Raw genomic sequence first — 14,219 nt, 5'->3', positions numbered from 1 at the left:
ACCTCAGACCTACATGTTTACTCTCTTTTCCATGTTACTGGAGAAAATCAGGAATGAGTCAGCACTGTCTAAAGGTCTAAAGCAGGACAAATAGCCTGTATCCCAAAATCAGTTAATTTGGTTTAGCTGGACTATTTAATGAGGACCAGCACAGCCTGATGCACTAGGTCAGGGTGGGTTGTGGTGGTGGCCCAAAAGAATAGACAGGTGTACTGCTAGATCTGGTCTGTTCCTGGAGGTTTGGATTGTAAACTGTATCCAAAGGTGCAGGGAGGTCCCTTGCCAGGGCTGGTTCACTCTCCCAGGTCAGGAAGTGCTCTCTCTAAGCAGTGCTTTATTTAAGGACTGTGCCGCTGCTGCTTCCCTCCTGACATCCTGTTGTTACTGTCTGCCCAGCAGATGTCCCTCGGCCACTGTGGGATGAGAGCACATGGATGCAGAGGCTCTCTCCTTTCTCTGTGCTGACTGCCGTCAGTAAATAACGAGTTTGAACTGGTCACTCAGAGCTGGAAACAGTCAATACCTAATTTTCCCCAGCCTGTGAATGATGCATGCTGGGTCACTTGCAGTTCTTTCAGCTCTTTCTCAAGTGACAAAGAGATGTTATAAGAACTGGTGTTGAACAGTTTTCAAGCACAAATAAATAAAAAAATGTTCCGGTGCTACAGCTGTGACCGTTGTTCCACAGCCAGGGGTACGTATGCTAAAACAAGAATAATTCCCATTGAAGTTTCACTACTGCACATGTTAACAGAATGCAACACTCTCAAAAGCAACAAGACTTCTCATTATGATATTCTGTGTTCATACCTCAAATCCCTGTGGTCTTCCTAGACTTTCTTTAATATGTTTCCACGCAACAAGAATCTCTGATACAGACAAACTCGTAGCTTTGACATCGATGGGAGCAGCAGTGGGTTCTGTATTAAGAAAAATTGAAACAATAAACCTCCACTGTAACAGCTTGTATTTATCAAAAACACTCTGCCTGAAACTGTCATTTACTTCCTTTATTCTACCTTAATGCTCTCAAGAAGGTATGACACTTAGGGGGAACATGAAAAACTGAACAAGATGAAGAGATTATTGTTGTTGTATTTCTTTATTTGTGTCATGCTACATCAATATCTCATCACTGATGACGGGTGCAGCAAACCACAAATGAATCTCTTGTCTGCGATTCTTTAAAAAAGCTTTAATATTTGTAAATGTATCCCCTGCCTCCACACACCCCTTTCATAGCCCTAACTGCAGCAGCAAACAGAGCATTCATGCTATTTGTGGCTTTTTAGCGCCGTTCCGTCAGCTCAGGATGAGCAATGCCTTGCTGGGGTGCTCAGTCAGTCCTGCCCTGGGGCAACACTGAGAGGAAGCGATACCCAGCACTGTAGTGAAACGCCGTGTGAAAGATACTTTTTTAAAGACTATGTTATTATGTCCTTGAAGAAACGGGCACCAGTATTTGGGATGTGCCACCTTCTCTCTGCTGTGCAGCATTTACTGTTTTAGGCCTTGTGTGCACATTTTTATGAAGACACCAAGACCTAATGTCCGTCCCTCTGATTACCTGCGTTTGTTTCCATTGGCCTTCTGTCTGTGCTTCTATCTCCATGCCACCCATATAACACTCTGCAGTCCCGACCTCCTGATTATCTGGAACAGAGGGTCCTTCCTGACCTCCAGCCTGGCTGGGTGCCTTTGGTGGTGCTGGGGCATGGCCAGGATGCTCACAGGAGGCTGTGGGATGCTTTACACACCACACTTGCCCAGCAGTGTTGTCACAGGCTTGTTTGCCTTTGTACTTTGACATCAATGAATGCCTTATAGAGGCCCAGCTTCTTTCAGTGGTTGGGAAGTTGAGTAAATGTCCCCAGATATTTGCCATTACAGGCTACTGAGCATGCCACCACTCAGTTGTATCACCTGTTACAATAGTGACAAGTGTCCAAAAATTGTCTCGTATGAAACTGGGACATGAGTCAAAGAAATCTTGTGAGTAGTTTGCTTTATTACCTAAATACAACTGAAAGCATTCTTGAAGACAAGCTGTGGAGGCAAGGCTTCTACATATATTGTACGGCACACAATAAGGCATTTCTCCACCTTTCTGGTGTAGTTCACTTAGTAAAAATGTGAATTCACATTCCCCTCTAGTCACAGAACCTGCGATTTCTTCCTTGGCCTAATGTCCCTCATTACATTTCTAATGTGTTGATCTGTTCCTGAAGGGCAGGCAGAGGTCTTGGTTTTATGTCACAGGGAGACACATCAAAGAGCTTTATGAAAAATGGGCTTTTGGGGACTTGTTTAACAGGGTTGCAGAAAAGCAGAGAGCCTGAGATAAAATTACATATTTTTCTCAGTGATCAAACCATCTAGTATGTAAGATATCTAATATCAATGTTGACTCATTAAGTACTCTCCTTTCTCTGCAGCTGTTGCTCTGGCACTGCTGCCCTACAAATATTTTTGACACAGCTCATACAAATTTTTCATCCTTTTTGATGTCAGACTTTTAATGTTTGTTATACTTTTTTGATCTCTTTTTAAATTTATGTCTCAAGAAAAGAAGTCAATCTGATGTGATACGAAGTGGTGTTTGCTGTTTGCCAGCAATGAGTATCACTAATAAGTGTAAAATATGTTTGGAACTTTTTAGGTAATAAAGAACGAAAAAAAATATGTTCAGGAATAGGAGAAATGATCTTTTGAATTCAATACTGAAAGAATTGCACTATGAAGAAATATATTGCTCGTAATATCATTTTCTGTTCAACAGTTACATCCTGCTTTCCATTTTATGTACTACTAAGATTTGTGTGGCAAAAGCTATTTTCTAGTTTTTGTATTATTGAAGCAATTACCTTGTTGTCAGAAAAGATTGCAGTGGTATAAATAATTTGAGATGTACACAAAATGTTGGTTGGCAGACTTTACATTTTCTATAAATGCAGGAATCATTTTCTCTTCACAGCATTCATGAGGAGTGGTTTATACCTTGCTTGAATAGAAACATAGAATATTTTCTGATATTTTTAAAAACTGTTTTCAACAAATGGAGCAGAAATAGTTTGGATTTTTTTATGTGAAGAAAATGTATTTCTCACATATTCAGAAATAATTCACTGCAGTTTCACTGATATTAGGCGCTGAGAATTGTGTTCAGCAAAACAACAGAAATTATCTATTTGGGAATAAGATATAGCATGACTGTCTAAAAATTTTTGGAGCCTAAATAGCATTTTTTATTGATTCAGATATGATGAGGACCATATAATTTCTGGTGATATAATACAGTCTGTGGTTCACTCCAATGCCATGCTTTATTCTCTGTGTCTAAAACTAATGATAAGTTTGATAGGTTCATTAGCTTTTTCTATTATGGTCACTGATGTTATAAATCATATTATTTTCTTCACCTATGTTAAACCTATAGGTGTCTACCTATGGTCATACTTCCTGAAAAAAGAAAAAGGTCCATCTTTAAGAGTCTCTTTAATAGTCCCTTCTTTGAATTAAAGATGCAGTACAACAAATTCTCATAAGGATGTGTGCAATATCCATGAAACACTGTCTTTCCCTGTGCTGCATGACACTTTAAAGAAACATGATCAATATGTAGGTTTTTTGGGATGACTGTGAAATGGCAGGACATACATTTGTACTAATTTCATTTCTAATGTTCAGAGAGGGAATCCTGAATTTTGACACTAGGAAGTAAAGAAAAGAATCAGTTACTAGCCCTTAGTGTGTACTACCTGTTTATGACTGCAAGCTGATCTGTTTTCCTGAAATATGCATCCTTAAGGATTTCCACATGAAGTCCAAGAGCCTATGCAAATTTATGTTGTTTTCATTCTTCTGTGGAGCAGAGCCTCAGCCAGGACTACTCAACCAATCACTTCATACCTGTTCAGTTCTTATTTTGATTCCAAAAAGAATTTTTACAAAGTAGTCTTATTCAAAATTCAAGCCCTTATTTGAAGATAAGAACCTCAGTCTGAGCAATTGCATTATGGCTGCAGGCAGTTCCTCATAGTTGAGATTTTGGGATTTCAGCCAGGATCTATTTCTGTGATAATGCCTCTCTGTTGAAAAATCCACAAGAGATACATCAGAAGGAAAACCAGGAAAAGTCATCCCTCTCATGTCAACCAATAAGTAAAGAAAGTGCTAGTATCTGCTTCCTTGCTAGAAATAGCCACATAGACTATCTTGCAAATCAGAGAACCTTTAGTGAACCTTTTCCATTCTGAGAAATGGGGGACTCCACCAGATCTGCAGTGAAATGTCTGTCTGCAAGATATAGAACTTTCTCCAGAATCTTGTGCTTAAAAGGGGAAAAATATCCAATTTCCTCAATAGCAGAAACAAGATTACTGTTTCCAGGACAGACCTTTGGAATTATCACTTTTCCACAAGTCCTTTCCATTTCCACCTTCTCTCTGACCAGCGTCTTCGCAGAAGACAAAACAGAGGAAAAATTAGAAGAATATTGGAATGAGCTACAAGTGAAGACCTCTGCCCTGAATATTTTTGATTTAGTGCTGAAATACTCTTTCTTGTTGGGTAGAACTTCTGAAGCCTTCTCCTGCACACTTTCTCACAGTGTACACCCTGCTGCGACTCTCCATTCCCTGTGGAATAACCCAGATTTATTACACAGCAGAATGTCACCTGGGAATAAGGAGCTGCCTTATTCCACAAAGAATTTACCAGAGGAGTGTTGCCATCTGCCAAATGGTTTGTTTCCATAAAGTGACATGGCAAAAAGAGTTACCCTCAGGATGTGAGGGGGGGATGTGCCCATTATATTTATTGCACATCTGCTTCCCAGGGGGCTAGTGCCATTGATCAGAGTGATAATAAACTCCTGCATGGCAGGGCTGTGTTTTCATTCCTTAAAAAGTCATTGGAGACAGCTCTAGCTGAGCTTTCACATGATCTCTGCAGACAGATTCTCTGGCAGAATCAGGTAAAAACCCTCTGTAGTTTACAGCTAATCTGCCAATTAGTTTTCAGGTTCACCTAAACCCCAAGCAGCTCAACTTTAGCTATGAAATGAATCACAGGACTTAAAGAATTTAGGATTTTAATTAAAGACATTGAGGCTGTATTCAAAGGTGTGTAATTGCATATTACTTCCTCTCAATGAAAAGAAAATAGCAACTTATTTATCTAAATATGGAGACACAAAACTGCAGGGGCTTATGTATGGTCCTTTGCCTTTTGGATAACTGAGAGTTTTAGATCTCCATTGGCTCGATGAACTACCCCAAATCCATACAAAGCAAGAACAAAATCTCTGTGCAGTATCATTGCATCTTGTATGTATTACAGAAGTGCATCTGGGGTCCCTCAGGAGGTTTTAAACATTAAGTGTGAGAGTCTTCAGGCTTTAACCTGTATCGCTCAGGGCTTTCTATTTCCTATATAGGAGTTTTTAGTAGTGTTCACTATTCCCTTTATCAAAATTATAGATCTTTCAATTGTTGTGAAGATAATTCTGTCAATGCCTGAAGGAGAAATTAGATACTGAAATGAACAGAACTGATCCTGTATCACCCATTATGACAACCATTTACCAAAAAATCCTTTATAAAAGGCCTAACTCATCTTGAAACCAGTTGGGTTCTCAGAAACTTGTTTCTATTTCCTTTTTTATTCTCATCTATTTCCATACTGTAGAGTACTCTAATTCATATTTATCCTTGTGCTTTTAGGCTGCATCTATACTTGTAAACTAAATGGAGACAAACAGCTATCTGTGCCATTACACTGTTGGCATCATCCATGTTGACTCTGGGCAATTTTTGCTGCCTCAGGACGTGACAGTTTTATCAGAGTAAGGCCTTCATGCAAATTAAAACATTTGAGTCTTTCTTATGTGAAATTTCTACCCCATCTCCATGAGTAGAAGAACAGATTAAATTTTATTTATGGTACATTTGAATAGCAAATTCTGCATTGTTGAATTTAGAAAGGGTTGACTTTCTATCAATTGGCAACACCAGAAAATTTCACTACAGATATAAAAATTTTCACTTTCATGTTCTTATTAGCTATCCTGTCTATAAAATCTTATTTATTTAACATAAATGATAAAGTTTTTAATTATTGTTTACCATTCCTTGATTATATTTAATATAAATTCCTTACTTCAATTATTCATGCCTTATATACTTTCCCAACTTAAAAAATAAAGAACCTATGAACCTTAATTTTTTATCTATACTTGTGTTATTTTTATCCTTTCCATTACTTGGGTTGCATTATGTATTTTTTTTACTAATTCTGATTATCTTTTAGAGGGTACATCTATAGATCCTCAGATGTCATGTCCTGTCAGAAATATACCATTTCTTGCAGAATAAACTTCAAATATCTGTTAAACGTTTCACTTAGAGACATTCCAAAACACTGTTGTTTTTAGTTTCATCAGTTAATTCCAGTTAATAAAATAATTTTCTGCTTTTTAATGATGATGTGTACCTCTGTTATTTGTTATGATCAGCTTTTCTATAGTGTCTTAATTAGTCATCAGAACAAGGCTATTGTACTGTTATTTCTTCTCACTTAGTCCATACTAGATAAAGAATCTGCTAATTAGCACAGTCAGAACACAAGGTCATTAGTCTTTACTAATTAGTTTTTACTATCCAAACTGCTCTGAACAGCTGAACTTGCTGATAAATAACAACATTCTTTAGTATTTTTGAACAATTAGAAATGTCTTTTTCAGCATCCAAATTGATCAGGGTAATCAGTAATTGACCTCTAGCTTGACTTCCAGCTTTTGTAATTGCCCTTTTCCAAAATTACATGGAACCCAAGGTTATTCTGCTTTATCCAAACACTGATTTTTTATTTGCTGATACATTATCACATCATCAGCATGTTATAACATCCAACTTCTTACTTTTATTTTGTCCTTCTTGTGTAGCTCATACTTTGTCTAAAGAAAGCCAGCCTGGCCATCACTGTTATCAGCACAGCCTTTTCCATCTTCTTACCATCATACCTTCACATTTGTATTTCCTTCTCCATTGCTATATTTGTGATCTCTCCAGTTTTCAGTTTCCAGTGAATTAAAGCCACACACAGAGGTTGCAGATAGTTTTCCCTGATACTGAAAGCTTGATTAGTAATTCTGGAATTCTTAGCACCTTGGTATTTAGGTGAAATGTAGTCATCGATAAAAAGAGGACGCATAAATGTTTATGTTGTAACAAACAGGGCTCACATTATTTTTGTTCATTGCTTTATGTTCAGCGTCTAGTGCCTTTACAAAGTATTTTTTCTTCTGTGGATAAAATTCCTCTGTACCTGCACTGAATTTCAGTGCTGTTTTAGTATTTCCTAGCAAGAATCTGATACCTTATTTTCCTGACAGAAAGTATGGTCAGAAGATTTCTCTCTGTTTTGTTCATGATCCTTTTCAGCCTCAGGCCTGCACATGGCAACCTTTCTCCTGGCAGGTAGCCTAATTTGCCGTGCCCTCATGTCTCTTTCTCTTACTAAAGTTTTCCTTTATGTAAAGTTCAGGCTCATCCTTTCCTGCTGCTGGAAATGCCTACTGTCTCCTTTTGTTCTGTCTTCTTACTGAGGTAATTGTGCATCTTTTTTCTATCCTGCATCGTCTGAGCATCATCCTCATTCCCTCTTCAGAACTGCTTCCTGATTCCCATCATCCCTTTAACACCACTACATGTGACCTCTATTTCCTTCTTTCCTTGCTTTATTTCCTTTCCTATGTTTTCCAGGAAAGGCTCTTCCTTCAAACTTCCCTACTGAATAAAGATACCTTTTGCAGAGAATCACACATATATTTGCTTTGCTTTTTTCCATGGGTTATATGTCTAGTTTTGTACAACCTTTTTGACTGATTCTCCATTCTGTTCTCTATTCTTCCATTACATTCATCTGCACTTTTAGGTCCTGGGCAGTCTTTCCCATGAACTATATTCTGATGATGATTTTTATAAAGTCAAAAGTCTGGTGAAGGAGGAAAAAGATCTTAAAGTATCTATGACAAGGTAGAATTTCTTGCCCCTTCAACTTTGGGTCACCACTGTTGCTGTTGATATTTTAGTGACCATTGTTGTAATTCTGTCTTCTAAGTACCTGTTGGGTCAATGTCCAGGTGGAGGCTGGTGACAAGTGGTGTCCTTTGGGGCTCTGCCTTGGGACCAGTGTCCTTCAATACGTTTATCAATGACATGGACAGTGAGATCGAGGGCACCCACAGCAAGTTTGCAGATGACAGCAAGCTGAGTGCTGCAGCTGACACACCTGAAGGAGAGGATGCCATCCAGGACCTGGGCAAACTGTAGAAGGGGGTCTGTAGGAACCTTTTGAGGTTTAACAAGGCCAGGTACAATGTTCTGTACTTCAGCTGGGGCAGTCTTAAACACTGAGTGGGAAAAGAACTAATTGAGAGCAGCCATAAAGAGAGGACCTTGTGAGTTGTCATGGATGAAAAGCTGAGCATGAGCTTTTCTCACCGTGCACTCACAGCCCAAAAAGCCAATCATAACCTGGGCTGCGTCCAAAGCAGTGTGGGCAGCAGAGCCAGGGAGGAGACTCTGCCCCTCTGCTCTGCTCTGCTCTGCTGAGACCCCACCTGCAGTGCTGCATCAACTCTCGGGTCTTCATCACAATAAAGACCTGGAGCTGCTTTAGCAGATCCAGAGGAGGGACATGAAGTTGATCAGAGGGCTGGAGCGCCTCTCCAGACCGGCTGAGAGAGTTGAGGTTGTTCAGCCTGGAGAAGAGAAGGTCCCAGTGAGAATGTCTAGTAATCTTCCCGTACTTAAAGGAGGCTTATATAAGAGGCAGAGATAATTTATACTAGCACAAAGTAACAGGATAAGGGGGAATGGATTAAAACTGAAGGAGGAGAAATTTAGAGTAGTTGTTAGAAAGAAATAACTGTGAGGTTAGTGAGACCCTGGAACAAGATGCCCAGAGAAGATGTGAATGCCCACTCCCTGAAAGTGTTCAAGGCCCGGTTGGATGGGACTTTGAACAACTTTTTTAGTGGAATGTTCTCTGCCAACAGCAGTGTGTTAAAATTGATGATAATTAAGGTCCCTTCCAACCCAATTCATTTTATGATTCTATTATATGATCTGACTTAATAGACAGAAAGACATTAGCCATTCTATTTACTTCTGAAAAAGTGCTCAGTGTTTTTGTCAAATTTCTGAGTTCTTTTACTTAGAAAGCAATGTTTTAAACCTTTTGCCCTAGGCAGAGTCACTATGCAATCAGAGGGCAGTCTATTGTGTTCAGTGAGGGAACACCTTTACTCAACACCACCTACCAAGTTGCTTGCTTAAGAGCAACTCAGAGCTATCACCAAAGGGCTCTGAATGTGAATCATAGAATATGATGTCGCAGTCATACAGAAGATGGAGGTGCATTCATTCTTAATAAATGTGAGATTTCTTCATGGTTCAGAATCTGTCCCATGAAAACGGGTTTTTTCCAGTGTGCTAATAAAAAGCAACATGATCAAGGGTACCTAGACTTCCTTAGGCAAATTTGTTACACCATTAAACAATTGTAGATCCATTTGTAGACGTGGGAAAACTTGTAATATGTAACATAAAGCCTTAATATTTAATAATTTTATCCTATTGCTTTCTCTAGATATTTACTGAGTGAATTGGATGTGTAATGAAAAGCATGTAAGCTAAGGCTTTGCTGGATCACCCCTAGGACCATAATACTGTCAATTGTTATTTAATATCTACTGTTCAATAGAAATCCTTGAAAAATTGTGCCTTCAGTTGTTTAGCTCCCTAGGCATGACAGTCCATACCTCTTTCAAAACCAGTTCCCCATTTTCATAGCAAACTACAATGTCTATTGTCCTCAACCTTCATATTGCCCCGAATTTAGCTGTAAAACTCTGTTTCATTGCTCCTTTAAATTCTCAGTAAATTACCTTGTTTTTTTCTGAAGGAAAGATTTTTATAAAATAATTTTGTACTGTAATGTCACAGCATCCCATATCTTTCCGGAAATATGTCTTGTAAAATAATAGAATTTCTCATGTGCAGACACATACAGAGACTGAATTAGCAAAGCTAAAATGGATAAATACTTTCAAGTTACTGACTTCAAATCAGAAAAGCTGGTTTTTAGAGAAAGTTAATTTTAATATTCTATTAAGACCATTTTTAAAGCTCATATTTTAAAAGAACTGATAGAAAAGATTGTTTATCTATTACTAATTATTCTATTTCCAGTTTGTCCAAATAACAAGCAAAGGTATAAGGAATCATTATTAACATTGAGCATTCAGGTTCTGTTAAAATAGATTTTGCCACTAAAAAAAAAAAAAGTGTTTGTCTCCCTTTCTTTGCAAAACTTTATTTGCAAAGAACTTTCTGCTTAGAGTATGAAATTATTAAAAATATAAACATCACCATTGACCTCACAGTATCCATTTTCATTGATGAACAGGAAAGTCAGCTGTACAATTTTCAACTTGTACTGTGCAATTTTTACATTTTAAAATGTAATTGTTTTATAAAAATATGACTACTGATGAATCCTGATTCAAAAAGTGGAAAAACACAAATTACTGGGAATACTTTTTGTAAAAACAGCAGCTCCAATTTCTGTAATTACTGTGAGAGAATAGTAGCAGACAGTGTCTACTACATCATGGTTCCAAAGGTACAGATTTATTGTGGGTTAATATGAAGTAACATTTAATGTTTTCCAGCTTCACATGAAATATTATTATCGTTGTATTACTGTTTCAAAGACAGAGTATGAAATTCCTCTCATCTGCACTAGGACTGCTAATTTTTACTCTCTTAATAGGAGACAGGGGAATAACTCAAGATAGTGTAGCAAAGAAAAACTGATATTTATAAATTTCAGTAATGGAGCTTCTGAAAATATTATGGTAGATAACATTTATTTGTCTTTTTTGTGTGTGGGAAGTTCCATACACTGGGTCCTGTCAAAACAGAACAACTTCTTTTACCAGTACTGATTACTGTTTGTTGGTTGTGTCTGTTTGGTTCTTTTCTGCCCAACAAAATACTGTTTAAAAATTATAGCAATTTTCAATAGGAATTTTCAAGAAATATCTTTCATTTGATCTTGGGAGCTATTTCTATAATTCACATTGAAGACTGGGACATTAATGCAGTGTCAGAACTTTCTACTAATGAAATAAAAATTAAAACAAAATTTATTTCTGTGCACTTTTAGAATGCATTAACTAGGAAATGAACATTCATAAGTGAATTTATTTATTCTCTGAACTGTTGTCTGATTAACCCACCAAAAAAAGGATCATGAATCTCAGAATCATTAAAAAGTGGCATCCTTTCTTTGCTCAGTGTTAGAGAAAGACCTGTCTGAAATTAAAGCTAATGATTTCATATAAAGGATGAACCTTTATGGCTTTGAGGTTTTTCTTGGGTGTTTTTGGGTGTTTTCAGTGTTTTTTATGACTAATGTGGCTTGAAGTCTATTCCTAAACTTTGCAATTTATTTCTTGGCAAATTCCTTCCTTCTCTGCAAAACTTGTTGAATGTTATTTAGCACATCTGCAAAGAAATTTGTAATTTAAGGTTCAACAAGTGTGTTGCAAGAGGATATATATATATATATATATATATGTATATATAAAAGGCTTAATATAGTTCACAATATGCAATTTAACTTCATGTTGAACTGACCTCCTTCAGCTGAGCAGATGACCACAATAGGGCTGAAGGGACCATCTCCTTTGTTGTTGTAAACACCAACTTTCACCTCAAAAGGAGTCAGAGGTGGCACACTTTCATCTCTGTAGATGAATTTTGAGGCATCTGAAGATGTCACCATTTTTTCCTTCCACCCACGCGTCCCATTGGGTCTGAAGGCTACAATATATCCAAATCCTTCTCCACTCTGAAACTCTTCTGACACTGGCTGAAAAATTAAGTTCAGAAACTTAATTATGATTGGAAATAATTTTACTAATTTAAAAAAATCTCGCAGTTCCATTATAGAATTTTGCTTAACATACCTGTCCTCATAAGGACAATTGCTTCCACAGAGGTACCTTCTAAGAGAGTTTCCTCACCTAATCACCATAGCCAAGTCATTGTCCTTGGACTGAATGGGGTCTTTTGCTCAGAAAAGTGTTTTCTTTCGTATATCCCACTTTTTATTGGGATGTTTTGACCAGTTGTCTGTAGGTGGAATAGCCCTATCAGTGGTCTTGTTAAAAATATAGACTAATACATTGTGATACCTACTGTGGTGGGACTCTTTTGGGTTTTAGGTGCCAGACTATCTAAATTCTGTTCCAAGTGGGGTGTTAGGTCTTAGAGATTCAATTCCACAGTTCAGTTTAGTACTTAGGATACATTGTAATAAATCTAAGTTGTTCTAAGTCTGAAAAAGTTTCTTTTTTTTTTTTTTTTTTTTTTTTGGTGGAAAATAACACATTTTCTTTTCTCTCCTCAGAGGACCTGTGAAGTTAGCCACTTAAATTGGGACACTTCTGACATAAGCAGTCAGTTAAAAAGGGATTTTTTCTGCTTTAGAGTCTGAACACTGTGAAAACTAAAACTTACATATCCTACTCAATGAATGGAACTTTTCATGCTAATTAGTACATTAGCAGTAGCTTACATTTTTTATGAAGCCAATGGGCTAGTTTAGAAACTGGGTTATATTTAACAGATGTCTGCATATTAAACCTATGTGAAATGTTGAAAAAATGGGTGTCTAAACTCTGTCTCTTGAAATGCCCATCCTAGAGATGCAGCTAATGGACAAATGAATCAGAGCCGGGGCACAGGTGAGACTGCATCCTCTCCCCTCCACGTTTCAAGTGAATATCTCATCACCTGTCACTTCACTTGCAGACAAAATTTTCTACCCATCCTTCTGAAGCTGTGCACTGCATATCCCAGAAAAAAAATCATCATGACTCCATGGGTAGAGGAAGAAAATCTGAATTTGTAACCTAGTCTCACCCATGGGTCTCTGATTTTTTTGGGAAGAAAACTCTGGTCCTTGATAGAGTGGGATTTATAACACTCTGCAGTAGTCCCCCAACCCAGTAACCTGGCACATGCTATAAAGGCACTTAATATGAATACTGGATATTAATATCTCTTCTTAGGGACTGGGATTGGGTCCATTCACACCAGAAACAGTTCTAGCCCCCAAGTATTTTTGTTCAGGATTCAGAAAATTCTCTCCTAATAAGAGAGATGTTGATATTTACCCTTACACAATATGAAGCAAACTGAAATCGGCTCTGTCTCAGCTGTCTTTGGTAGCTGATGTCAAAAAAGGCAGATGTGCCAACAGAAGGCAGTCTCTGTAGATGCCCTAAAATTTGCCAATTTAAACAATTAGAATTTGGTGTGTCTCTTACCATCTGAATCACTCCTCAAATTGGCTCAGCTTAAAATTTTTTCATTATAAACCCATATCTTTATTTGATGGAATTTTTCTTGAGTATGTATACATATATATATATGTATATATGAATTTTTATGAATCTGAAACTGCTCATGATTAGTCTAGAGTTTTGAAAACTCCTTAAGAAAAGTCTCTGTTCTACTATTTTTCATAATTAGCAGAGAAAGCAACTCTCCCACTGGCATGACCATACATCTGTGTTGCATCTTGCATTCCAAATATATTCACAGGATTCTCTTTAATTTATTTTTATTCAGCAATTAAAAAAATGTTTTTAATTGATATTCAAAATATTTTATAAGTCTTTCCTTCTCTTCTCTTCTCTTAGCTATTATTTAATCTGGTGTTTACATAAGATCCAGAAAAATCAAATTAACCCAAGCAATACATAGGAAGAAAAGCCTGATTGATAAGTAGAACTTCAGAGCTGATACCATGTCTTCTACTCAAAACTCATGAAAATCCACAGCACTCTGAAATTTTAGAGCATATTTAAGAGTAGTATTTTGTGTTCATGTGTTGACAAGATTTGTTGTAAGGAAACCCCAGTAGAGTACTCTTTACTTTGGCCTCAAAGAAGTTAACATGAAACAAAACCCTTAAACAGAAAAATCCCTTACCTCCCACGCTATTACTAATTCATGTCGCCTTCCACTTCTGCCACTCACGTTAGCTGGAGGTGTCTTTGGCACTGTGTGCAAAAAGGAAAAACAAAACAAAACAAAACAAACCAGAATATCCAAGTTATTGAAGTTTTCCCCATTGCC

The 14,219-nt window shown here is 37.3% G+C and overlaps 1 protein-coding gene across 4 annotated transcripts in view; it reads right to left on the bottom strand.

Moving 5' to 3' along the window:
- The window catches only part of CNTN5 (contactin 5), a 611,453-nt gene that overhangs the window by 12,812 nt on the left and 584,422 nt on the right, over positions 1-14,219 (bottom strand). For all 4 annotated transcript variants that reach the window (XM_063148896.1, XM_063148898.1, XM_063148895.1 and 1 more), the window contains 3 exons: positions 14,073-14,143; positions 11,709-11,943; positions 811-920 (listed from right to left, as the gene is read on the bottom strand). In XM_063148896.1, the coding sequence (XP_063004966.1) occupies positions 811-920; positions 11,709-11,943; positions 14,073-14,143 (416 nt within the window). The remainder of the gene's footprint in view (positions 1-810; positions 921-11,708; positions 11,944-14,072; positions 14,144-14,219) is intronic.

This window comes from Melospiza melodia, chromosome 2 (genome assembly GCF_035770615.1).
Source record: "Melospiza melodia melodia isolate bMelMel2 chromosome 2, bMelMel2.pri, whole genome shotgun sequence".
NCBI lineage: Eukaryota > Metazoa > Chordata > Aves > Passeriformes > Passerellidae > Melospiza > Melospiza melodia.
Note: the sequence above shows the minus strand (reverse complement) of the source record. Positions and strands in the feature narration are given on the sequence as shown.